We start from the raw sequence: 22,205 nt of genomic DNA on the forward strand, positions 1-22,205 counted from the left end.
GTTCAGTTCTAGTTCAGTTCTAGTTCAGTTCTAGTTCAGTTCTAGTTCACTTCTAGTTCAGTTCTAGTTCAGTTCTAGTTCAGTTCTGGTTCAGTTCTAGTTCAGTTCCAGGTATTTTCTAGCTCAGTTCTAGTTCAGTTCTTGTTCAGTTCTAGTTCAGTGTGTTTAAAATTTTATGATAGGGCGGCACATTGTGGAACGTGTTAAATCAAGGTGTTAATAACTAATTTTTGAATATATCATTTTCAAATAATACCATTCGATTACAGAAAAGCTGATAGAGTCTGGAGTTCTGCTTTCTAGGCAAGGAATCTCAATCTGTGAGTACAGTACAGGCTTTATTCTGAATCAAATAATCTAATTACACAACATTAATTATGATTTCTTTTGTGAGTAATCTTTGTGGTAATTACTTTACGTTCGAGTTCTGTTATAGTTCTAGTTATGTTTTAGTTCTATTCTGTTCAGTTCTGTTCTAGTTCAGTTCTATTTCAGTTCTAGTTTAGTTCTGTTTCAGTTCTAGTTCAGCTCTAGTTCAGTTGTAGTTCAGTTCTAGTTCAGTTCTAGTTCAGTTCTAGTTCAGTTCTAGTTCAGTTCTAGTACAGTTCTAGTTCAGTTCTAGTTCAGTTCTAGTTCAGTTCTAGTTCAGTTCTAGTTCAGTTCTAGTTCAGTTCTAGTTCAGTTCTAGTTCAGTTCTAGTTCAGTTCTAGTTCAGTTCTAGTTCAGTTCTAGTTCAGTTCTAGTTCAGTTCTAGTTCAGTTCTAGTTCAGTTATAGTTCAGTTATAGTTCAGTTATAGTTAAGTTATAGTTCAGTTATAGTTCAGTTCTAGTTCAGTTCTAGTTCAGTTCTAGTTCAGTTCTAGTTCAGTTCTAGTTCAGTTCTAGTTCAGTTCTAATTCAGTTTTAGTTCAGTTCTAGTTCAGTTTTAGTTCAGTTCTAGTTCAGTTCTAGTTCAGTTCTAGTTCAGTTCTAGTTCAGTTCTAGTTCAGTTCTAGTTCAGTTCTAGTTCAGTTCTAGTTCAGTTCTAGTTCAGTTCTAGTTCAGTTCTAGTTCAGTTCTAGTTCAGTTCTAGTTCAGTTCTAGTTCAGTTCTAGTTCAGTTCTAGTTCAGTTCTAGTTCAGTTCTAGTTCAGTTCTAGTTCAGTTCTAGTTCAGTTCTAGTTCAGTTCTAGTTCAGTTCTAGTTCAGTTCTGGTTCAGTTCTGGTTCAGTTCTAGTTCAGTTCCAGGTATTTTCTAGCTCAGTTCTTGTTCAGTTCTAGTTCAGTTCTAGTTCAGTTCTATTTCAGTTCTGTTTCAGTTCTTGTTCAGTTCTATTTCAGTTCTAGTTCAGTTCTAGTTTAGTTCTAGTTCAGTTCTGGTTCAGTTCTTGTTCAGTTCTAGTTCAGTTCCAGGTATTTTCTAGCTCAGTTCTAGTTCAGTTCTTGTTCAGTTCTAGTTCAGTTCCAGGTATTTTCTAGCTCAGTTCTAGTTCAGTTCTTGTTCAGTTCTAGTTCAGTTCTAGTTCAGTTCTAGTTTAGTTCTAGTTCAGTTCTAGTTCAGTTCTAGTTCTTTTGTAGTTCAGTTCTAGTTTAGTTCAGTTCTATTCAGTTTTAGATCAATTCTTGCTTAATTCTAGTTCTTTTAAGATTATGTATTTTCGAATTCGAATCTCACTAAGTTGAACAACTCATGATAATATTACGCACTGTGCTATGTGTTGTGTTCTAGACCATTTGTTTGTTAATTTTTCTTATCAATGTTTTAGGCTGTTGTGTTTTTTTGGACTTATTCTTTGTTACATTATTCGTTTTCTTTTTTGGAATTGCTGTCAATGTGAAGTTTGCTTGTTGTTTTAGTTTGCCTTCAGTGAGCGCGATTTATGTTTCTTTTGCTTCTATTCTGTTTGTTTTTAGTTTGTATTTTTATTTGTATTGTTTTTTTACTCACTTTGCTTTATACTCTGCTTATCATTTGCTGATTTCACTTTGTTACTTTCGTTTTTATTTGTTACTTGTCATTGGACTTTATTTGTTTTTCTATGTTTTGGTGTGTTTTTGTTTTGCTCTTGATTTTCTTTGTTTTCAAGTGTGATTTTCTATTTTTGGATATTTTACATCCTGTATTATTCATATTTTGTTTTTGGGTAATACGTATGATTCAAGAAGTTGATCTTGATGAATGTTAAAGGTTATGAAAGGAGTAAAAAATATAATTAGAAATATTACCTTGAGTAGTCCTTTTTCGCAGAATTACAAAAAGATTCCTTTATCCGAGCTTCGCTTTGGTTTTATACTATATAAATGTGATTAATAATACATAAGTGTCATGTGTTTAGGGTCTAGGCACGATCTCTTATGGTTAACATATCGTTATTCAGTAACGATTTCCTTTGATTTCTGCTTTCTATGACAATTACTCGTCATATACCAGAGAACTTCTGTTTGCTTTGAATCTCTGATCTATTTCATTCAGATTGAATCCACATATTTTAGAGATTTTGATAAATTTTTAGATCATTCTCTAACTTAAATCCAAAAGTTCTACTTAATTTTGAACAATTTCTTAAAAAATTTAACATTCAAAATTAACATTAACTTGTACTCATCTATTTTAACTCAATACCTCATCTCTCCCATTGCACAAAAAAAATGAAGAAAACCTACCTCAATGTACAACTATTTGCCCACCTACCCCCTCTTTGACTCTGTTATAATTTTAAAACAAAGGCACAAAGATTAATAACAATAATACAACAACAATAACGAAAAAAAAAATGAATTCAAAGTCATTTAGATTCTTAAAATTTGTCGTAGCAAAAAGTACTTATACTTCTTTACACTAATCTCGTGTTGTGTCAGTCGTTTAAAAATCGTGTGCGATGTTGGTCGTGTGACGATGTCTTTATGTTTGTTTGGCACTGAGAGTTGTGTGTGTGTCTCACTATCTAACTGTCTGTCTGTTCTGTCTAACTGTTGGTCGGTCGTGTGATGTTCTTAGCTGGCACAACGTGAAATTTGCAAATGCGACAATGATTTTTGCTGTTGTTGTTGTCTACCACCAAATAATGCCGGTAGCAGGAGAATCAAAATCAAACTCTGTGCTCCGAAACACACACACATACACAACAAAAACAAACAAACAAACAAACAACTGCATACCAACAATTTTAATTCATGAAAAAGTTCAAGATTTCACACATATTTACATACACACTTACAAACACATTTAACTAAACATGTGGAAAATTAAAAAGAGAGTAAATTAGTCTAACTATTTAGGAATAAATAAAAAGCATACAAATTCTACAAACAGACAAAGGCAACTATCAAAGGGGGTGAGATATAGTATGAGAGTAGTAAGGTAGTTTAAGAAGAGTAAGAAATCAGTTATCCAACATAATATATAAAAGCTTGATTATAATGCGAACCATAATTTTGAACGATACTTATGATATTTAGTTTATATTATTCTAGTTCTATTTCAGTTCTAGTTCAGTTCTATTTCTAGTTCAGTTCTATTTCTAGTTCAGTTCTAGTTCAGTTCTTGTTCAGTTCTAGTTCAGTTCTAGTTCAGTTCTAGTTCAGTTCTAGTTCAGTTCTAGTTCAGTTCTAGTTAGTTCTAGTTCAGTTCTAGTTCAGTTCTAGTTCAGTTCTAGTTCAGTTCTAGTTCAGTTCTAGTTCAGTTCTAGTTCAGTTCTAGTTCAGTTCTAGTACAGTTCTAGTTCAGTTCTAGTTCAGTTCTAGTTCAGTTCTAGTTCAGTTCTAGTTCAGTTCTAGTTCAGTTCTAGTTCAGTTCAGTTCTAGTTCAGTTCTAGTTCAGTTCTAGTTCAGTTCTAGTTCAGTTCTAGTTCAGTTCTAGTTCAGTTCTAGTTAAGTTCAAGTTCTGTTCTAATTCTGTTCTGTTTTGTTCTAGTTCAGTTCTAGTTTAGTTCTAGTTCAGTTCTAGTTCAGTTCTAGTTCAGTTCTAGTTCAGTTCTAGTTCAGTTCTAGTTCAGTTCTAGTTCAGTTCTAGTTCAGTTCTAGTTCAGTTCTAGTTCAGTTCTAGTTCTGTTCTAATTCTGTTCTGTTTTGTTCTAGTTCAGTTCTAGTTTAGTTCTAGTTCAGTTCTAGTTCAGTTCTAGTTCAGTTCTAGTTCAGTTCTAGTTCAGTTCTAGTTCAGTTCTAGTTCAGTTCTAGTTCAGTTCTAGTTCAGTTCTAGTTCAGTTCTAGTTCAGTTCTAGTTCAGTTCTAGTTCAGTTCTAGTTCAGTTCTAGTTCAGTTCTAGTTCAGTTCTAGTTCAGTTCTAGTTCAGTTCTAGTTCAGTTCTATTTCTAGTTCAGTTCTAGTTCAGTTCTAGTTCAGTTCTAGTTCAGTTCTATTTCTAGTTCAGTTCTAGTTCAGTTCTAGTTCAGTTCTAGTTCAGTTCTAGTTCAGTTCTAGTTCAGTTCTAGTTCAGTTCTAGTTCAGTTCTAGTTCAGTTCTAGTTCAGTTCTAGTTCAGTTCTAGTTCAGTTCTAGTTCAGTTCTAGTTCAGTTCTAGTTCAGTTCTAGTTCAGTTCTAGTTCAGTTCTAGTTCAGTTCTAGTTCAGTTCTAGTTCAGTTCTAGTTCAGTTCTAGTTCTAGTTCAGTTCTAGTTCAGTTCTAGTTCAGTTCTAGTTCAGTTCTAGTTCAGTTCTAGTTCAGTTCTAGTTCAGTTCTAGTTCAGTTCTAGTTCAGTTCTAGTTCAGTTCTAGTTCAGTTCTAGTTCAGTTCTAGTTCAGTTCTAGTTCAGTTCTAGTTCAGTTCTAGTTCAGTTCTAGTTCAGTTCTAGTTCAGTTCTAGTTCAGTTCTAGTTCAGTCCTAGTTCAGTTCTAGTTCAGTTCTAGTTCAGTTCTAGTTCAGTTCTAGTTCAGTTCCTGTTCAGTTCCTTTGGAACTGAAAAAATCAAAACAAATTCTATATCATGCATATATCATCTTGCACTCGTTGTTAAACCATAAATTAGCGCAAATTATTTATTTTAAACAAATGTCGCCCGCTAATCTTTTAGGTGTTAATTAAGAAATGAGGCTGATGACTAATAAATTTTTTTGTTGTTTTGAAAAACACACACAGTCTAGATATTCATCTAAAGAATTTTATTTTCTCTAAGATGTCATCAAATATAGAGAATTTTTGTTTTATGCTTCTCAACAGATTTTCTTTATTTAGTTTTTTATTAATATAAATTGTTGTTTTTATAACAACAAATACAACAAGATGTCAAAATGTTAAAGTAATTTACATATTCTATGGAATTTTTGTTTGTTTTTAAAGTTGAATAAACCATTAAAGTTAATTTTAAAGTTTGGATATTTTTTGTAAAATAAAAAAATAATTTTTAATGTTTAAAGTTTAAGGGATAAAAACTGACAAATTTGCAAAGAACATATGATAATAGAGGTTTCTATAGTCTAGAGTTTAGCCAATAGTAGACTATTAATTAGTCTATATTCTAATTTTCTCTTGTTTTTTTGTTAATCTCTATTAAGTAGCGCTATTTAATTGAAATTTTCTTTCTTAATTACAGAATATTATCCACGTGTTATTACAACTTTGAAGCAGGTTCATTAGTCGGAATAGCCAACACAACGAACAACTCAACAAACATGATAAGTTTACGAGAATAAAACTAAGGTTCTTTGGTTTGGAGAATTTGGCCTACCCAGAAACCACAAACAACAATTTACCAAATAAAAATCGCATAAAAAAGGTTTTGTAAACAAACCAACACAACAACAACAACAAGAAAAATATTAAAATATAAATCCAAAATAAAAACTACATCATTATAAGCAATGAATGTTACAAATCGACGAAAATCAACGGATGCAGATACACCAACAACACAATCTACACAACAACAACAGCAGCAGCAGCAACAACTTCATCATCATCAGCAGCTATTAGCCTATGTCAGTTGTCGTCAAGCGGCCACTGCAAACTCCACAACAACAACAACAGCAACTCGCAACAGACAAGAACAGCATCAGCCTTATCAGCAAAGAGTACATGTACTAGACGAGGATAACGACGATCAAGAACAGGTGGTTACATCAACATCTAGTGATTGTTTGTTACCCTTAGCGGCCGAGGGTGAAGGCGAAGAGGTTAACTTAGAATTAGACACTTTGATAACATCACCGGCTCGCATAACTAGCAGCACAAATAATTATGAAATATTAACATATAATTCCGATTCATTGTCGCTCGAAGAGATGGTCATGCCTTCAACATCGGATAATTCCAGTTTACAGTCTACAACAGCAGCAGCACATCATCTTAGTATTAATACAAGAAATTTAAAGTCAAACAACGATATGGTAGCTAGAGATACTACCCCAACCACAGTGGCTGAGCCGGTTGATGGTGGTGGTGGTGGTGGGGCGCTAGATAGAGGTGGTGGCGCTTCTACCAGCAGTAATATCACTGATAAAATTATATTAAAACTGCCTAAAAATTCAACCGCCTCCACGACAGAATCTCAACTTCCAAATTCCCTTATAGAGGATGATTTGCGTAAAGTGGAACCATTAAAAATCAATCTACACAATACCCATCATACCTCCCATCACACGCCCAAGATTACTATTAAACCTATAGTCAAGGAAACGCCACCCGACATACTAATGTCATCGGAAGAATGTTCCTCTTCGGCGGAAGATGAAGTGGTCAGTAAATTGAATGCCTCCGAACCACATATTGTACCGAAATTAACGATACGCGCTAAAAATGAAGAACACTCCACCATAGTACCAAAATTAACCATTAAAATTAATGATTCCACTAACAACAGTTCCGACGGACATAGTACACAAGCGGCCGCTAATACCCCACCCTTACCAAAGTTAACAATTAAAACTGGACAAGATGGCCACAGTGAATCGATTATAACAAATATTTCACCTGCTTCCTCAACAACCTCCTCTTCATCATCGTCATTGGCTTCATGCTCCTCATCGTCGACGTCCACTAACTCGCATGTGGCCACAAATTCCAGTTCGACCAACACCATACCCAAGTTGACCATAAAACCTTTGCAAAAATCTCACGAAACGTTAGACAACAATCATCCCACTATACCCAAATTGTGCATTAAAGGCAATATGATTTGTGGTGAAGTTAATGCTACAACCGAAGATGCTACCACCTCGAAAATACCCAAACTAACCATTAAAACGGGTCAGGAACATGCTGTCATAATAACACAACATAATGATCATACCAATGCCCTGGGTGGCATACCGAAATTAACTATTAAAACCAAGTCACTGGATTCAGTGGACGATTCCAATAACTCTAATGCAGAGTGTTCTACAAATGAAAAAATTCCCAAAATTACCATTAAAACCAATAGCCTAGACTCGCCCAATATAATGGCGGCCAAAAGAAAATCACAATTGGAAAGCAGCAGCAGCGGCAGTCCACAATCACCCAAACAAGCAGTGCCTAAATTGACCATAACGCGTCAACAAAATGATATGGTTGTTACCAACAAACATACAATAAACACCGAGGATGAGTGTACAACCGGGTCTATACCGAAAATGACAATCAAAACTCAAAGTAAAATTGAAACTGTGCCTAAATTAACCATAAAAAATATAAGCAGTCAACAGCAAAGGTCAACCTCAAACGAGGAAAGTGGTGTAGAAAGTGAGCCCGAGGATGAGGGTAGAGTTAAAGCGCAAACCTGTAAGACAGTGCCGAAATTAACCATTAAGAATCTGGGTTCACCACAACAAAAACTAACTGTTGTACAGGAAACCCCAACAGTAATGGAGAATAAAACTAATGCTACAGTTGCGAATGCTCCACCCGCTGTGACAGATGTAATTAATGCCAGTTTATTAGTTTCTTCGCCAGCAGACACCGATGAGTTTGCCGATTTATTAACGGTAGATAATGCTGGAGAATCTAGTAATTCTCAAGGTTTTTGTGGTTTCAATGATAACACCGCCGATTCTTCTGCAAAAGTTGTACTTATCGCAGCCGATAATAATGTGACGGTGCAGGAAACTAATACCGAAATACGTCGCAATTCAGATGATATGGATATCGATGAAGACCTGCAGACTGATCATGAACCACAAATCTTTCAAAATGATATACATTTTAAAGATCAAGCTCAAGACGTACCAGAGCTATTAAATGGCAAAATACATCATCCAAAGCTTACACAAATTATTGATACGGTAGACTTGACCTCTTCACCATCGCGCAGTTGTTCTCCAGCCCAATTTGATTATAATGATGATAGTAATTCTGTAGCAGCGCCAGTCACTAACATGGCTATACCTAGCACCAACATACTCTTGGAGAGACTGCAAAGAGAGACAACTGTCATACAGAATACTCAACAGTTAAAACAACAATTGCAGCAGCAAACAGAATGTAACGTCGCTATTCCTCCACCCTTGCAGCCAAAACCTAATGCCATACAAACTTCAGGGCCGGCTTCTTTGAAATATCCCCAATTGGCTGAACGTTTAATGGCTAATGGTACTAGTCCCAATAATGGCAGCAACACCAACAACAATAATAACATTTCTACACACAATCTGCCAACACAAACGCCACTCAATTCCAAAGAAGAGAATATTATAGATTCCATCGAGATACTCGATACACCAGAAGGCAGTCCTCGTAATTCTCTAGATGAGTGTCCACAAAGTTTGCAACCTATTACAAACAATGCTCCTAGCAATCTGCCTAATGGTCTACACTATCCCAAGGATAATGATATATTAGCCCTTAATAATAACAATTCCAATTTAAAGCGTCATTTGGCCGGCCAAACGAATCAAGCAAATCATTTAGCAGAGAATAATATGGGTGATTTAGCAATACCGCCTTCCAGCAAACAGAGAAGGCTTAATAATGATGCTCTTAATACCAAAAACTCTCAACTGCTTGTAAATAATAATAATGATTTAATAAATCAAAAAGTATTAACAAATTCTCTAGAGGAATTGAATAAGACCACAACTACAGCTGTTCCAGCTGCTGCAGCAATGACTCAACCAAATGATTTTAATTGTTTGAAACAAACCACCACTACGACTCTAACAAGTCATCAGAGAGCGCGTAAACAAAAACATGAACATCTTCTACCCATAGCCATGGAAGAAGTCATCGATGCGGGTCAAAATAATTCGAATGATAGTTTTGATTTGTCAGCGGAAACTAATAGCAATGAACAAGCTAATGAGAATGCTACGCCCTTTCAAAAGAGACGAGGTAGGCCAAAGAAATCTAACCTCAATGTTAACAGCCTTAATAATAATGAGCATAACAATGCCTTAACACCACAACTAAACACTCCCGCCCCTAGAGAAGAAACTCCACAAACAGATTCCAAATCTAGACGGGTGCAATTGTTGCGCAAACGTTTAGCCATTGATATGGTGGATGCAGATGAACCTTTACGTGTTCTCGATGAACTGGAATCATCGGTTAATATGATGGCAGCGGCCGGCGATGAAGATAAAAGTGAAAACCATGAAATGGAAACACAGAAAAGGCTTAGAACTCCACTACGCGCTTCGAGACGTAGTAATACACCCACGGTGTTACAAGTGGAAACTAAGACAAAACAGCGAGCACCTTCCTCACTAGCCATGGATAATAATAATAAAAAGTCCAGCAACTCACTACTTAAGCAGAACAATGAAAATGTTCTTAATAATTTTCTAGAATCAAATTCCTCCATTTCCTCTTCGGCCTGTTCGAATAGCTCGACAACTTTAACTTCAACAGTAGCATCGATAACTGCCACACACTCTCTCTCCATGGCCACACAAATCGATCTGACCATGTCCTCTTCCTCGAGCAATAGTAATGGCAGTACTACAAATACCATAACCACCGTAGAGGCTAATGTTATGAGTAATGCTATGCCGGCACTGGTGGTAGGCAGTTCAGCTAATGCGGTAAGCAGTGGCGGTGGTGGTGCAGTAGGCAGTGGTGTTGTAGTTGGTAGTGGTGGTGGTGGCGGCAGTAGTAATAATTCTATGTTACCACCCACTACCATACTGTCCTCTTCAGATCCCCTACCTGATGTTATATTTAAACCTAATGATTTCTCCTCCATATTGGCGACACAACAATTGCGCGCTCCTATGTTTAGTACAGCGTCGGAGAGTGGGCAAAATGAGTCACAAGATGAGGATATGGCCGATGATGTTAGTGGTCCAGATAATTCGGGAGGTAAGCAAAATTTTGATTAGTTTAAAGAATGCTTTAAACGTCTTCTTCAGGATGATTGTTTCTGTAGGAAAATAGTCCAGTTAAGATAGACTTTTTTCTAAAGGAATAGAGTCTTTCTAAGGACGATTTTCATAGGAAAATAATCCAGCTAAGCAAGACTTTTTCTAAAGGAAAAGAACCTTTCTAAAGAATGTTTTTCTAAGGAAGATTTTTCTATAGATAAAGAGTCTTTTAAAGGAAGATTTTTCTATAGGAAAACAGTTTTCCAAAGAAAGACTTTTTCTATAAGAAAAACGTGCTTCCAAAGGGGGACATTTTCTATATAAAAGCAGAAAATAGTCTACATAATAAGGTAGACTTTTCTATAGTAAAAAAGTCTTCATGCGAAAGCCTTGTTATGGGAAAATAGTCTTCAAAAGGATGTCTTTTTCTATAGAAGAAACGTTCTTCCTAAAAAAGAGCAAAACAGTCTTTTTAAAGAAGTGTTTATCTGTAGCAAAAGTTAAACTTTTTTCTATAGGAAAACAGTATTTCTAACGAAGACTTTTTCTACAGGAAAACAGTATTTCTAACGAAGACTTTTTCTACAGGAAAACAGTCTTTCTAACGAAGACTTTTTCTACAGGAAAACAATCTTTCTAACGAAGACTTTTTCTACAGGAAAACAGTCTTTCTAACGAAGACTTTTTCTATAGGATAACAGTCTTTCTAACGAAAACTTTTTCTACAGGAAAAGAGTCTTGTAACGAAGACTTTTTCTATAGCAAAACAGTCTTTCTAACGAAGACTTTTTCTATGGGGAAAAACATTCTATAGGAAAGTATGTTTTCCTAAGGAAGAATTTCTTTACAGAGTTTTTACTTAATTTGTATATTTTGTTTGTTACAGATGACTCAGCAAGTTCATCTTCAATAACAACAACACCAGGACGAGGTCGTGGACGGGGTAGAGCTTCACGAGGTGGTCGTGGTCGAGGTTATAAGGCGCATCGTTTGGGACGTAATGCTAGTGCTGTCTCTAAGGCTATAGCCATGAATCGGCCACGCTGTGTGGGTGCCCTCAAGCATACACCAGATCCAGAACGTATTAAAGGTCTTTATAGTCCCGTAAGTATAAAAACAAATTTATAAAAGAAACACCTGAATTGCATATGTGTGTGTGAGTGTATTCTGCATTTAATTTGATTACATAAATTTAAACTAAACAACAACAACATTAGCATAGTGCAACACCAACACCACCACAACAAAATAAAAAAACTTAATACATACAAATAGAGAAAATTTACAATAATGTTTTTTTCTTTGTTTTTGTTTTTTTATATTGTTTTTTGTTGTTCTTTTGCTCAGCTACGAACTACAAACAACAAAACAATGAAAGAAGAAAGTGTTGTAAATGTATGTCATGCTAAAAACAACATACAATTGTGAAAAAAATATGTTATTTTTTGTACTCTTTTTTTTAAACAAGAGAGCTTGAACAAATTTGCAAAGTCTCTCTTTATCAAGTGAAGTAACAAATACCAGATTTACTGGTTTTTGTTTTTTGTAACTTTTATTTTGCTTAAAACTCAGGTGTATTAGTTGTAATTTTTTCTTTCTGTTTTTAGTTTTGCTTTTTTCTTGTATTTGCACATTCTCTTTTATTTTGTTGTTAATAGAGTGTTAACAAACCATTTAACACTTTGTTATTGTTAACTCTTGTCTGTATACTTCATTCTGTTATTATTGCATATAATTAACAGCCGACGACAGTCGGCTATTATAAAAGTATTCATTTACTTACTCTCTTTTTTTGTAAGTTATGACTAAAATAAAGTTGCATTCAATTATTTCTGTTTTTATACCCTTCACCTTCGTGAGAAGGGTATATATAAGTCTGTCATTCCATTTGTAATTTCTATAATATAATTTTCCGCCGCTGTCCGTCTGTTTGTATATTTCAATGTCGAAGTGCTTTACGTTAGTACCTGGCATGATAGCCTACAACACGGTGGTCTTTTTCATCCACTGTTTAGACTTGAACAACGGTCTACCATCGCCCCTGAATCCTTCAATGAAGAACTCAGGTGGCAATTTTTGTATATGGATTGGGCCGGTTCATTTACAAGCACTTTGCTGAAGTACTTGAGCTATCCGATCTCTGACCATTTCTGCCCCGTTGATGTAAAAACATCATTTCCATCCCAGCTGCGTAGTTGTAGCCTCTGTTGATTCGGCAACAGCATCTAGAGTCGTAACCGGTGACCAAAAGACGAATCCAATAAGCCGAGGAATTTGTTCTTACTCACAGGGACACACTGTGGTAATTCTGATATGAACAGAGTATACTCTGAACATATCTGGACACGGGAGGAAAATTCAAAGGGTATCACTTTCATCTCTCATTATACAACCCAACACACATGTCATTTATACGACACATTCATAAGAGAAAAACATACGACACATTCATTATAGGTAGACGGATGAGGTGAGGACCGCCGTACCTCACATTCATCCAACTTATTTCCAACGCTTAGTCCTACTGTCACTCCTCTGTGGGGTATCTGTTGTTTCGGCAACAGCACCGAACTTATCCCGAAATATTGACTTTATTTTACATCAGTCTTTTAACCGCAACTTACTCTCCCTGCGAATTTGGGTTTAAACCACAGCCACTACGTGGATCCCGAAGAAACCTCAACCAACTGACCAGCCAGGATATAGTCCTGCAGGCAACTGGCCACCCGTAGTTACAGATTATGCGCTGCTCTGGTCTGACCTCCGTCCATCTTTGCAAGGACTAAGCCAATTTTTCAGTCTTGGCCAGACTAGAGGTATTGGAATAAACCCTTTAATCCCCGGGATTGCAATAACACCAAGGTGGAGGCTTCACCAAGGTAACATGCCCCCGGGGGGATCTCCTACGAAGGGTATAATAAGTTTGTCATTCCGTTTTTAATATATATAATAAAATTTTACCCTATTTTATCCGATCAGTCTGTATGTTTGTTGACATCAGTTTTTAGAGGATCCCAGATATCGGCGAGATCCGAATCTTCAATAGTTCTGTTAGACATGCTTTCAGAAAGATCGCTATGTAAAATCAGCAAAATCGGTGCATAAATAACGGAAATATGAGCAAAAATCCGAGACAAACTCTGAAAATTTCATCAAAATTTGCTCAAACAGAAATTGCAAATAACAAAAACAAAATACATAATTATACGGTAAATTTTGTTATTGTACTCTTGTTTATAAAAAACAAGGCAGAACGAGAGCAGCAGAGCAAGAGTAGCAGAGCGAAAGCAGCACGAGTGTGTTGTTATTGGCTAGAAACATGAAATTGAGTATGTTGAGCCTGGCTTAAGTTCGTTAACCATAAAGGAGAACTTTTTGGCACTTTTCCGCTTTTCAAAAGCTACTTTTTTTATTTTTCTATAATATTGAATCTAGAAACATTAAATTTAGCATGTTGAGCCCGAAAAAAAGTTATGTTATAGAAAACTTTTTGGTACTGACTGAACACATCGCGCTGAAGGGTATATAAGATTCGGCACAGCCGAATATAGAACTCTTACTTGTTCTGTTCTAGTTTTTCTTCTCTCTCTCTCTCTTGCAACAACATGTACATGATTCTACACTGGGGGGTCAAATGTATTAGATTTTTTTGCTGTATGTTATATTAAAATCGTGCCCATATGTATTAAATGCATTTTTTTCGCATTTTGCTTTTCACTTCTTATTCTGTCGGAGCTCTTTATGGTTTTATTTACAATTTTATATGATAAATGTTATCTCTTTATCTCATTATAAGGAGAATTTTAAAAGGGGAGCAAAAAATGTTTAATAAGTATGTGTGTGGTGAATTTGTTGAAAATTTTGTTGTTGTTGTTTTGTCATTTATAGTAATTATTTATTAACGTTATAGACACATAACATTTTAATTAAGTTATGCATTTAATAGTTAGACGGGCTTGCATGTATCTAGTAAAGTAATTAATTAGTTTTTTTTTTGTTTTTAAGGAGAAATACAATTTAAACACACACAAAAATACACAAATACAAATCTATTTGTATGAAGTAAATCTATTTAGGCTTTATCATAAATTTCATAAATTTTGAATTGAATCAAAAATGTAATTTACTACACTTGATAAACATTGGAAGACCCTTGCAAATCTTTTAAACTTACAAGATCTTGTAGTGTAATTTACTAGAATTATGAAAATCTAATTTACTACACTTGTTAAACTTTGCTACACCCTAGCAAATCTTTTAATCTTATAAAATCTTGCAGTTTTATACACTGCAATCAACTTACAATACAAAAGAGTGATTTACTAAAATTATGAAAATGTAATTTACTACACTTGATAAACATTGCAAGACCCTTGCAAATCTTGAAAACTTATAAAATCTTGCTGTTTTATACACTGAAACCAATTTAGCATACGAAAGAGTGATTTACTAGAATTATGAAAATATAATTTACTACACTTGATAAACATTGCAAAACCCTTGCAAATCTCTAAAACTTATAAAATCTTACAGTTTTATACACTGCCATCAACTTAAAATACGTAAGAGTGAATTACTAGGATTATATTACTATACTCGATAAAGATTTGCAAGGGTCTTGCAAATCTTGAAAACTTATAAAATCTTGCAGTTTTATACACTGCAAACAGCTTAGAATACGAAAGAGTGATTTACAATACTCGCATATATTTTCAAACTAAAAAACTATCAAAACTAGGTCTGGTAAATATGCTAGATCTAAAAAATTTTAAAGTTTTTTAACCAACAACAACGGCAAGTTCAAGAAATACATAAAAAGGTCTTGAAGACTAAATTTACTAGACTGGACTATATTTGCAAGTTTGAAAACTAGGTATTGTAAATATGCTAGCATAAAAAAAATATTACAGTAATGTTGTAAAACTTACAAAATCTTCATTTACAACACTTGCAAGTTAAAAATCACTATAAATAGGTCTTGCATATATGCTAACCCTTAAAGAGATTAGTGTAATTTACTCTTTATTGTAAACTGTAGTTGTTTAAGAATAGTAAATTTCTTGCTTTTCTCTACAGCTCTTTAAGAAAAATATACAAAACTTTGCTTTAACACACCTAATTAGACATTGCAAATCTTTAAAACTTCTTAAATCTAGCAAAAATCTTGCAGTTTTATAGACTACAACAAATACAAACTATGAAATTGTAATTTATCACACTCAGTCATATTTGCAAGTTTAAAAACTACCTTAACTAGGTCTTGTAAATATACTAGTACTAACAAATCTTGCACTGTCTTTAGACTACAAGATTACTACTTGCGAAATTCTAGGTTACTACACTTGATTATATTTGCAAGTTTAAAAACTATCTTAATTAGGTCTTGTAAATATGCTAGCATTACAAAATTTTGCATATTTTTAAGATAAGAATATTAAATCATATGAAATCCCAATTTACTACACTTTACCATATTTGCAAATTTAAAAACAACGATTACTAGGTCTTGTAAATAGACGATAGACTTAAAAAGATTAGTGGAATTTACATTTTATAGTTTTCTTCATCAAAATAAACGAAAATAAGATATACAATACCCTTGCACAATTTGCAATATAGTATACCAGCCATGTAAATGTTGCATTATAAGAGCTTTTTAGTTAAATTATAAAACATTTGATTTAATACTGTTCAACAGATTTGCAAGTTTAAGAACAATAAAAACTAGGTCTTGTAAATGTACTAGCATCAACAAATCTTGCACTTTCTTAAGACTATATATAACATTATTACTTGCGAAATTCTTGTTTACTACACTTGATTGTATTTGCAAGCTTGAAAACTGTATAATAAACTAGGTCTTGTAAATATGCTGGTTTTACATATTTTTATATTTTTAAGACATGAGTACTAAATCAAGTGAAATCGCAATTTACTACACTTTACTATATTTGCAAATTTTAAAACAACGATTACTAGGTCTTGTAAATATATGATAGACTTAAAAAGATTAGTGGAATTTACATTTTATAGTTTTCTTCATCAAAATAAACGAAAATAAGATATACAATGCCTTGCACACCTAGTATAGTATACCACCCTTGTAAACCTTGCAATATAAGAGTTTTCTTTTGATAATTATAAAAAAAATTGATTTAATACTGTTGAACAGATTTGCAAGACAGTACAGTATTCATTTTCGTAAATTCATTTGTCGTAATGGACTAACACTTGCAAACCTTGCAATCTGGTGTATATTCTTGCAAACCTTGCAATAATATAGTTTTATGCTACAGTTGCTTTAGCATAATTATAAAATACTGTAAACTTTGGTTTAATACACTTGAACAGATTTGCAAGACTAAAATAAACAAAATTTGCATTATGAAATACTACCCTTGTAAATTTTATAAAAAAAGTTTCTTTCTGATAAATTTCGGTTTATTATTCTTAAAGAGATTTGTAAGACTTTTTTTTACCATACTTTTAGACACTCCTTTAATGTGGTATATTACCCTTGTAAACCTTGTAATAGTAGAGTTTTATACTATAGTATCTTAAGCATAATCATAAAATACTTTAAACTTTGGTTTAATAATACAGATTTGCTAGTGTAAAATAAACAATATTCACTTGTAATAACGAACATCTTTTACAATACCTTTGCTCACCTTGCAATGTGTTATACTTACCCTTGCAAATCTTTTAATAACAGAGTTTTTTTGTGGCAGTGGCATTCATTTGCCATAAAGTACATCTTTTACGATAACTTTGCTCATCTTGCACTGTGGTATAGTAGCCTTGCAAACCTTGCAATAGTTGTTGTTGTAGCAGCGACACCTGAAATTACACGTATATATAGTTATAAATTATTCCCTAATCTTCTTCTTCATCGCTCTGGTTATCCAACTCCGTTAGATCTAAACCCAGTAGACGAGCCGCATCCAACGGTTGAGTCCAAAGGGATTCAAGTTTCAACTGAGTTGCAGTTGCCTTGCAGTTAAAAAGATGTTGAACATTGTGTGTTGAATGTTGAACATGCAGGGCAAAGATCTTGAATGGTGTCGTTTATTCTCGACCAGTACGAGTTTAAACGAGGACACCATCCCGATCAAAGTTGTGTCAATACAACTCTAGTACGACGTGGTAGATTTCGTTACTCGTTTGCAACGGGTGGGGGACGACCTCGCAGTATTATACTGTCGCGGTGGAGTCTTCCACCGCTTGTTGATGGATAGTATTCAAAGCTGTCCTGTATGAGCAGTCGTCCTCTATATCATCCAGATGTTCTTGGATGTCACTCTCATACATACGAAGATCTTTCTCTGACATGCCTCGGGGGGTAGTTCTAACTCCGTTAGATGGTAGTTCGGCCCCTTCGATGACATACCAGTACGAACTGCTTAGACAACATGATGCAAGTGTTCTTCGCATGTCATTTAGATGCAGCCTGTCACCGTTCGTAGGTCTGCGTTTTAACAGCTTTGAAACTTATTCCACTTCGTGTCGCTTGCAATAGTAGAGTTTTGCCCAGCTTGCACTGTGGTATTTTACCCTTACAAACCTTGCATTAGTTGAGTTTTATGCTTTAGTTACTTGATCATATTTTTAAAATATTTAAAACTTTGCTTTAATACTTTTGAATTGTTTTTTAGCTTTTACCACGCCTTTGCACATCTTGTAATTTGATATACTACCCTTGCAAATCTAGCTATAGTATTATTATATTAAACAATTTAAACGTTTTTCTTTTAATTTTTAAAATATTTTCTAAATTTTCTTTTTCTTTCTTTAAAGTCACCCTCGGTATTTGAAGAAGACACACGTATGAGTGCGGACTTAACGCAAAACACTAGCCAAGCAGAGCCACCACAAACTCCCACAAGGTAAAAGAACAAATATTTAGAGAGAGAGAAACCTTTTGCAATAACTTTATACTAAAACCAAGTTTTTCTTTACTTTACAATTAGACAACAACCCGATTTCTTAAATAATGAAGAATCCCAGTCATCGATTATAAGCAACACAAGTATTTTAGATCCCAACAATGTGGCAGCGCTACAAAATGGTTCAGCTGTTAAAAAACCCATGAAACGCAAAAAAATGGAAGTTTGTGTTGCAGAAGAGTAAGTTTTTAAATGCTTTAGTAGGGAAAAATTTGAAAGTAATTTTTGAAATTTTTTTCTATTTCATACAGTGCTGAGTTAACGGTAGCCTCTATAGCCGAATATGATTGGCCACCACCTAAGGGCTGTTGTCCCTCGAAAAATCGCGATACTTTTATGATACAAGAACAGGTGGCCTTGTATTTGGGTATTAAAAGTTTTAAACGTAAATATCCCGACTTACCACGACGACAAATCGATATGGAAGAACGTAATTATTTGCAAGAAAAATCTTTGGTTTCTGAGAAAATGTGTGATCTAGGCATAACGGCCGTTTGGGCCTCCGATATATTGGATATTATGTACACCGATTTCTATGATAAATATGAAGAGTACAAAGATTTTGTAAGACAAAAACATTTACGTGAAATAGAGGCTAAACAGAAATCGTTGGGTTTAAATGTGGCAGGACGTGGCTTACAGGCCCGTGAAAGAGCCATGTTATCGGCCAGCAAATGGAATGCCTATTTCAATAGAACGTAAGTTGAAATTAGTTACCAAGCAAGAGATTTTAAAATATTAACATTTTTCTTAAAATAACAATTGCAGACGCAAAGAAGAACGTTTAACCTGTTTGGATTTGCAAACCTTTACCGTTAATAAGCCTAGTCCGGCAGCAGCTCCTATAGCTGCTATACCCAACCGTCCAATAGCTGAAGCTGTGGCGCGAGCCGCCAAAGCAGAGAAAATACCACAACCACCCACATTAATGAAAGAACGTGTTTGGGAACCTCTAAGACCCAGAGAAGCTTATTATCCCTTGTCTTTAGTGCCGGGACAATTCTGTGAAAAATACTATGATTATACACCACAGGAATTAAGGTTAGTTTTATTAAAGCTTTATAAAACATAAATAAAATGTATATTAATTTAATTTTCTTTATTTAAAACAGACAATTTCCCCTTAATACTGTGCTACAGCCAGCCAGTCATATAATACCACAAAAAGAAGAAACCACAGATACCGATTCAGCGGCAGAAACTATTGATTTTGTTGAAGGCGAAAAGAGTTTATCGAATATCAGTGCTTCAGAGCGTCTTAGCAAACAGAGACATATACGTAGAATACGTGCCAAACATACACGTAAACTAAATAATGCTGAATTTAAAGTACCACCTCTGCCAGGAGCAGTTTCAAATAGTTCCACAGAATCATGTTCATCATCTTCATCGGATGATGATTCTTCAAGTGAATCGGTAGGTTGTTCTCGATATACATATGGGCGAAAGATAAGAAACTGGGTGTTAATCCTTGTAAAACGGAACTAGTAGTATTTACCAGAAGGTATAAGGTGTCTACCTTTCAGATTGCCAAAGTTAGATGGCGTTGAACTAGGTTTATCTAGAGGAGCTAAGTATTTAGAGATCTTCCTTGATAGCAAGCTGTCATAGAAGGAAATTACTCAGGAAAGAATGAAAAAGGTTCTCAATGCCTACTACACATGCAAGAATTCCATAGGGAAGAATTGGGATCTGTAACCAGATATGGTAAATTGGATTTACACATCGGTTGTCAGGCATATTCTAACTTATGGTGCATTGTCTGGTGGGAGACATTAAGAAAGTGTCTTCCAAGCAGAGATCCAATAAGTGTCTTCCAAGAAGAGATCCTATAAGCTAGACAATTTCAGATTGCCAAAGTTAGATGGCGTCAAACTAGGTTTATCTAGAGAAGCTAAATATTTAGGGATCTTCCTTGATAGCAAGCAGTCATTGAAGGAAATTACTCAGGAAAGAATGAAAAAGGGTCTCAATGCCTACTACACATGCAAGAATTCCATAAAGAAGAATTGCGGTTTGCAACCAGATATGATAAATTGGATTTACACATCGGTTGTCAGGCCTATTCTAACTTATGGTTGCATTGTCTGGTGGGAGACATTAAAAAAGGACAGTCACAGGAAGTTGCTCAAAAAAGCTCAAAGTTGTGCCTCCATTACTAGTGCCATTAGAAGTATTCCGCAAGCCTCCTTGGACATTATTCGTAACCTGTCGCCTATAGAACATTTTGTAGCGGACGCGGCGGCTAGGAATCTACTAAAACTCTACGAGTCTTCGTTAGTGAAACCTTCGCGTGACAATCATACAAAAATTTTGTAGGAAGTAGGTCTACTTGATCAGGGTAATTCCCTTCGCGGAATTACGGATTATAATATCACGACTCTAGACTTCGGGAAAACACCTTTGATATAATTTTCAACTAGTGATGATTGGCTTGTATCCGATAGACTATTTAGTGGGTTTGCAGTTTTCACTGACATTAAACGATCATACAGACTTCCTAACGAATGTAGTGCCTTCCAAGCAGAGATCCTAGCGATCTGGAAAGCGACGGAACTTATTATATCGATCCGGGGTCGGTTGTGACAAAAATTATGTTGATAGTCAAGCTGCTCTTAGAGCATTGGATTGTCACACGGCACACTCGCACCTAGTTGTAGATTGTAGAAATGTCCTTAGGGACATTACGAAACTGTTTGTTATTAGGGCACTGTAATGTGCATGGTAATGAGGTTGCGGATGAACAGCTAGTTTAGGTTCGAACCTTGATATAGATGACAGGAAAAGGATTGTCACTATAATAGGTTGAAATTCGAAAGAATTCGCGACATCATTAAGCTGTCCTGGAATAGTTGTTGTTGTTGTAACAGTTCGACTGTGGCCGATAGTTCTTTCCTGGGGAAAAAACTTTCGGTTGATATAGCTGTCGCTGGGTTGACAATCTTTGGCCGAGTATGACTCGGGTCCGGAGCGAAAATCCAATTGTCGTGGGTTCGTCCTGGAAAAGTAGATTGGATTGCAAAATATCAAAGGCCCTGTGGCCAAAACTTGATATGTGTGCTACCGAAATACTTGTAGGACTGGACAGACGCAATCTAAGGGCTCTGTCTTGACACTGCTCAGTTAGAACCTTTGTCAGTAAGTGGCACAGTAGTGTACCGTACTATTGCAGGTTATGCGAAAATGAGGAGGAAGTAGAGACGATCGAGCATATCATTTGCTATATCTACACTTTATTGAAGGGAATAACAATGGACCTTATGGTCTCCGAGTGGACATATATAGTTTTCTACGGTGTATAACCCTTCTTAACATAACCTAACCTAATCTACATATTTCATTAGGAAAATAATAAACTTTAATCCTAATTTTCTTTTATAGGATACTGAAAGCTCCTCTTGTACATCTTCATCTACAGATGATTCAAGTGAAGATGAAAATTCACCTGCCACCTGTGGTGTTTGTCAACATCCACAAAATCGTAATCTCAAAGATATACCCGAATTATTTGTACAATGTTATACCTGCAGACGTAAAGGTAAATGAAGAAAGAAATTCCTTAATTTGAAATAATTACAATTTTTACTTTTAATTTGTTTCCAGTACATCCCAGTTGCATTGAAATGCCCCACCGTATGGCTAATAGAGTACGCAACTATAATTGGCAGTGTGCCGATTGTAAATGTTGTATTAAATGTAAACGAAAACAAGATCAAAATAAAATGCTTTTCTGTGAGCAGTGTGATCGTGGTTTTCACATTTATTGTCTAACCATTAAGGCAGTGCCTGATGGTAAGTATTTTTATATATACATATATTTTTCCCCCGATATTTCTTTAAACAATAATCTCAAGATCGATCATAAGGTTTTCTTGAAATTCGAAATTTCTTTAAATTTTTCTATTTCGAACTTAAAGATTTTATAAAAATTTGACATTTTTTTAAGAATTTCTAAATTTTTTCACAAAATTTTAAAATTTAAGCATTTTTGCAAATGTTCGAAAATTTTCGAAAATTCGAACTTATGTTCGAAACTTTTTTTTTAAATTGTTAAAATAATCTCTAAAGCATAA

At 34.8% G+C, this 22,205-nt stretch overlaps 1 protein-coding gene across 3 annotated transcripts in view; it reads left to right on the forward strand.

Annotated features, from left to right (window-relative positions):
- LOC111688577 (supporter of activation of yellow protein) overlaps window positions 1–22,205 on the forward strand; it is a 41,748-nt gene that overhangs the window by 15,746 nt on the left and 3,797 nt on the right. For all 3 annotated transcript variants that reach the window (XM_046947560.1, XM_046947562.1, XM_046947561.1), the window contains 9 exons: window positions 5,506–10,184; window positions 11,073–11,290; window positions 17,984–18,072; window positions 18,157–18,312; window positions 18,384–18,830; window positions 18,901–19,173; window positions 19,245–19,548; window positions 21,514–21,670; window positions 21,736–21,924. In XM_046947560.1, the coding sequence (XP_046803516.1) occupies window positions 5,774–10,184; window positions 11,073–11,290; window positions 17,984–18,072; window positions 18,157–18,312; window positions 18,384–18,830; window positions 18,901–19,173; window positions 19,245–19,548; window positions 21,514–21,670; window positions 21,736–21,924 (6,244 nt within the window). In that variant the 5' untranslated portion in view covers window positions 5,506–5,773. The remainder of the gene's footprint in view (window positions 1–5,505; window positions 10,185–11,072; window positions 11,291–17,983; window positions 18,073–18,156; window positions 18,313–18,383; window positions 18,831–18,900; window positions 19,174–19,244; window positions 19,549–21,513; window positions 21,671–21,735; window positions 21,925–22,205) is intronic.

Source organism: Lucilia cuprina, chromosome 3 (assembly GCF_022045245.1).
Source record: "Lucilia cuprina isolate Lc7/37 chromosome 3, ASM2204524v1, whole genome shotgun sequence".
Lineage (NCBI taxonomy): Eukaryota > Metazoa > Arthropoda > Insecta > Diptera > Calliphoridae > Lucilia > Lucilia cuprina.